General features: G+C 40.8%; 1 protein-coding gene and 1 non-coding gene across 2 annotated transcripts; both read right to left on the bottom strand.

The window, feature by feature from the left end:
- Nucleotides 1–226: 226 nt before the first annotated feature.
- LOC132242209 (ferritin light chain-like) lies at nt 227–583 on the bottom strand. The gene has a single exon (XM_059711119.1). It carries the CDS (start codon nt 574–576, stop codon nt 325–327), a length of 252 nt encoding a protein of 83 aa, XP_059567102.1. The 5' UTR covers nt 577–583; the 3' UTR covers nt 227–324.
- Nucleotides 584–1309: 726 nt separating this feature from the next.
- On the bottom strand, nt 1310–1416 carry LOC132242367 (U6 spliceosomal RNA). The gene has a single exon (XR_009454572.1). It is a non-coding gene; the product is annotated as a U6 spliceosomal RNA (small nuclear RNA).
- Nucleotides 1417–5491: the final 4075 nt, after the last annotated feature.

Raw genomic sequence — 5491 nt, 5'->3', positions numbered from 1 at the left:
TACTCTGGGGGGAGTGTGGTTTGCTCAAAGCAGCCTCCTTCCAGATGTGTTTATATCCTTCCAGGCCCAGTGGAATGCATCCTTCAGCCCCTCCACTACGTGGAGCAGAGGACATGCCCAACATTGGGGCATAACGAAGATGTGGAAGGGGCTGAATTTCTCAGTTCCTGTGGGTTTTGTTTGTTTGTTTACTGCAAAATAGCTTTATTGTTTCATTTGGTCCAACGCATGGGAGAGGGCTTCAGGGTGGTTAAAAGAATGGCTAGTAGTTTCGGAAAGAGGCTCAGGTAAAAGCCAGACACCAGGGGAATGCAGAGGGGCCCCTCAAAGGCCTCTGGGCTCCAAAGGCTCCAAGTCGTGCTTGACGGTGAACCCTTTGAAGAGATACTCACCCAGCCCAGCCTGGGGCCTGTTAGTTGGCTGGTTGCCCATCTTCTTGATGAGTTTCACCTCCTCATCCAGGAAGTGCTTCTCCAGGAAGTCACAGAGATGAGGGTCTGTGTGGGCAGAACCCAGGGCATGCAGCTCCAAAAGGGCCTGGTTCAGGTTCCTCTCCAAGGCCAGGGCAGCTTCCATGGCGTCCTGAGTTGGCCTGCCCGCCTCCCCCCGCCCCCCCCCCCCCCTTGGGAAGGCTTCAGCACATCCTGGAAGAGAATGAGGCCACCCTCAAGCTTCTTCTCCGCCAACTCAGGGAAGAATTGGCCCACAACCTCGATAGCCACATTGTCATGGTGGAAATAGAAGCCCAGAGAGTGGTAGGTGTGGGAGGCCCACGGGTGCAGGTTGACGGAGAGGTTGACCGCAGCCTCCACCTCAGTGGAATAATTCTGACGAATTTGGGAGCTCACGGTTGTTCAGCAATAAGGAGTTAAGGTAGAAAAAGAACACCGGTGTGTTGGCTCGTCCCGTGTGAAGGTGATGACTCGATAAGATGCAGGAGAGTGGCTGGAGGCTGGGAGAAGGGGGTCCCTGGGTCTGTTCTGTCCAAACACTGTTGAAGCAAGAGACAGGTCCGGGACGCCCGATGGCACCGCCTGAATAGCCTCTTTGCTGCTAAAGAAGGCAATTCGGTGTAGTGATTAAATAAACGTGCTTTGCAAGCAGATAGACCTGATTTTAAATCCCAGCTCTGCTGTTTACCAACTACAGTGTATGTGGTTTTCGTTGTTACTTAAAGCTTCGTCTCCGTTTCCTCATCTGTAAAATGGGATAATAATATCTCCTTCCAGGGTCATTGTGCGGTTTGAATGCAGTCCTGACACAGCAGGTGATAGGTGGACATATGGTGCCTATTCTTTTTTTTTACATTTTAAATATGGAATACTTCATGAATTTTCATGTCATCTTTGCCCAGGGGCCATGCTAATCTTTTTTGTATCATTCCAAGGTTAGGATATGTGCTACTGAAACAAGCACTGGTGCTTATTCTTATAAGACACTACTAGTTACTGTGTGTGTGTGTGTGTGTGTGTGTGTGTGTGTGTGTGTGTGTGTGTGTGTAGAAACCCATGGGCAGGACAGGTCAGAGGGGACTTCTTGGTAGGAGAGGTGATTGAGCTACCTGAGTGTCTGAAATATGTTACTGGACGTGCCAGCTGGGTGCCTACTGCCTGATTATGGGTTGGCAGAGTGCCTTAGACCAGCATTTAGGAGCAGCTGTTCTAGCCTGGGATGGTGGCCTGGGCGGCCAGTGTCCAGCGTCAAGACTTGGCAGCCTGTTCAGACGAAGAGTTCTGTTGGTTTGCCACACTGAGAGGAGCGTTTGTTTAGGAGCGAATCCAGCCCCCGCAAAAGTGAGGCTGCCTAAAGTGACAAAAAGAAAACATACATTTTTGGGTGGGTTATCTGCAGTTAATAGATTTTTTTAGTCAATGTTCAAATTTCCACAATTGTTTTCGTATTTTCCCCCAGTGGAATCTAAATGACATTCACACATGGCAAGTGGTTGATATTTCTCTTAGTCTCTTCAGCTGATAGATCCCCAACTCTCTTGTTATCTGCTTCCATCCATTTGTTGGAGAGACCAGGTAGTTTTTAGATGGGACTGCATCCCTGTGGTGTCAGCTCCCTGGCTCTTTGTCCCCTATATTTCCTATAAAATGGCAGCAAGATCTAGTGACTTGGTCTGATTCAGGTTTGTTTGTTTATCTGTAGGTCTACATTGTAGGCATTGTCCTGTGCTCCTATCACTCAGTACATATTGACTGGTTGTCTCTTTGTGATATAACAGCCATTGATAATCATTTTCCAGATTCATGATTTCATGTGTTTGCAAAATGGTGACATTCTATTCTATCATAAAAAATATAGAAATCTTGCCATTTGCAACATGAATGGACCTTGAGGGCATTATGCTAAGTTAAAGAAGGGAATGTTAAATTCCATATGATTTCACTTATATCTAAAACAAACAAACAATCAAAAACTGTGAACTCTGAACTACAGAGAACAGATTGGTGGCAGGGAGTGAAGTGAGTAAAGGTGGTCAAAAAGTACAAACTTCTAGTTAAAAAATAAATAATTCCTGGAATGTAATGTACAGCATGCTGTAGATGATAAGATTGTATTGTATATTTTAAAGTTGCTAAGAGAGTAGATCTTAAAAGTTCTCATCACAAGGAAAAATAATTGTAACTATGCATGGTGACATGTTAACTAGATGACTTACTGTGGTGGTCATTTCACAATATATGAAAATGTCAAATAATTATGTTGTACACTAATATAATGTTATATCAATTACATCTCAATTAAAAATTTTTTAAAAAATAAGGAAACAAAAATGTACAAAAAAGAACAGACAATTATTTTTCCAAAGTGTTATACCATTAACAATCCACCAAAAATGTAATTGCTCTATATCCTCATTGACAAATAGTATTATCAAGCTTTTAATTTTTAGTCATTCTCACAGTTCTGGAGGCTAGAAGTCCAAGATCATGGTGTCAGTGAGTTTAGTTTTTTCTTGGCTTGCAGATGGCTAGCTGCATGTTGGGTCTTCACATTGTCTTAGCTCTGTGGGTGGGCATCCTTGGTGTCTTTGTGTGTCCAAATTTCCTCTTTATATAAGAACATCAGTCAAATTGGATTAGGGTTCACCCAACAGCTTTATTTTAACTTAATCACCTCTTCAAAGGCCCTGCTAGATAGTCACTTCCTGAGGTGTACTGGGGGTTAGGGCTTCAACATATGAATTTAAAGGGACACAGCTGAGCTCATAACAGGATTGTATTGGATCTATAGATCAATGTTGAGATAATTGACATTTTAATAATATGGAACCTTCCAATCCAAGAGCATGTTATGTCTCTCCATATATCTACTAAGTCTTCTTTAACTTCCCAGAAATGTTTTCTGGTGTTCAGTATGGGGGGCTTGCATATATTTTGTTAACTTTATGCCTAGATTTTTTTTTGATGATATTGTAAATGGTATTTTCCCAAATTTCTAATTGTTTGGGACTAGTGTATAGAAATGCAATTACTTATTTGTATGTTGTATCCTGAAATTTTGTTAAATTACTGTATTAATTAGTATATTTTTGATAGATATCTTATCTATACAATCATTTACTTCTCCTTTCCAATCTTTATACTCTTTTCTTGCTTTTTTTGCATTGGTTAGGACTTTCAATACAATGCAGAATAGAAATGGTAAGAATAGACAGCCTCAACTCATTCTGGATCTTAGAGAAAAGTGTCCCAGGTTTTACCATGAAGGCTGAGATTAATTTTAGTTTTTTTCATAGATACCCTCTAACCATTTGGTAGCTATGAAAATGCATTTTTCAGATTTCCAAGCGTGGGAAGCTTAAAGACAGAGAGCCCAACAGCTGCATTCTGAAATCCATCACTTTGTGCTGAAGTCGATTCCCAAAGACTTCTCCCAGCCAATGCCTAGGAGATGTAGGATTCCTCTGGGGGGCCGTGACTGTGGCCTGAGGACTCCTTGATGGCTTTGCCTAACTCTCTAAAAGCTTCACTGAGGTTTCAGATGCTTCTACGTCACCTGCCTTCTTCCCCCACTCCTTCACCAGATTTGTATCAGGATCTGACAAGTCTCTCATTCTCTTCTAGGCCTTCTCCTCATTTCCTCTCACAATATTGTCCTCTAATAAATTTCTTGCATGTTTAATCCTGCCTTATTATCTGCTTTTTAGAAGACCTGTACTAACATGGGGATTAAGGAATTCCTTTTTTATTCGTAGTTGCTGAGAGGGTTTCCCCCCCTCTTAATCATGAATATGTATTGAATTCTGTGAAAGGATTTTTCTGCATTTACTAAACAATCATGTGATTTTTCTCCTTTTTTTCCTGTTAATATAGTAATGTTAATTGCTTTTTGAAAGTTAAGCCAACCTTGCATGTCTGAGATAAATCCTAGTTGGTTATAAAGTCTTGTCATTTTTTATATATCGTTGATCTTAGTTGCATATTTTCAAGGTTTTTATATCTTTATTCATGGGGGATATTAATCTGTAATGTCTGGTATCTTTATAAGGTTTTGGTGCCAATGTTATTCTGGTCTCATAAAATGAGTTTGGAAGTATTTCTTCTTCCTCTATTTTTTTAAAAAGTTTTTGTAAGATTGACATTATTTCTTTCAAATGTTTTGATAAATTTCACCAGGGCAGCCATCTGTGCCTGGGCTTTTCTTTCTTTTCTTCTTTGCATTTTTACTCTTTATTTCTGGCATATTTCATTGTCTGTAAGGACATTATTCTGCTCATTCTTCTTCTTGTTTTTTCTTAAAATAACTTTGTGTGGGATTGAAACACAATCCTTTTTTGTTGTTTATGCTTAAAGGGCATGAGTTATTCTATTCACTTTGGTAAGGAGAGTGGGCCAGGATTGTTTTCTTAGCTTCATAGCTCTGGAGTTCACTATTCTGTTATTACCAAGTGCTCAAATATATAGCTTATATATTCTAACATCTGCTGGTTCATTTAACCTCCTCCAGTTTTATCAGGAACTTTCCTTTCCTTTTTCCCTAGTGCCTTGTCCTATGTAAATTAGATTCTACCCGAGTAATTTCTATTCAGTTCACACCTTTGTCCTGAAGGGAGCTCTTGTAAGTTCTAAGAGTTCCTAGAACCCAGGCTGCCCCAGCATTCTCTGATCTTGTGGTCACACACTGAAGCCTGCAAGGTCCCTGCTGTTTTCCCCAAATTGTGTTTCCCTTCACTAGGGCATTTTCTCTTCTATTGGCAATTTGGGGTTTTCTGGCTCCCGAGTTTAACATAAATCCTGTGTCCTTTTTGCTTTCCTCACACACTTGTTGATGTCACATGGTCTGGGGGATATTTATGTTTTTTTGTTTTTTGTTTTCTCAACTGCTCATATTTTCGGGCTGGTATAGATTCTTGTTTTGCTGTAGATGTTGTCTGCGGGATTTTGATTTTGCTATCGTAGCTTGTCTGTTTGTGGAGTGATGAAAAAAAGATAAAAAAATTATGCCACCATTGCTACCACCTTCCTAGAGTCCCTGAATG

The sequence above is a fragment of the Myotis daubentonii genome, chromosome 9, assembly GCF_963259705.1.
Source record: "Myotis daubentonii chromosome 9, mMyoDau2.1, whole genome shotgun sequence".
Taxonomy (NCBI): domain Eukaryota; kingdom Metazoa; phylum Chordata; class Mammalia; order Chiroptera; family Vespertilionidae; genus Myotis; species Myotis daubentonii.
This window is presented reverse-complemented; position numbering and strand designations above follow the sequence as displayed.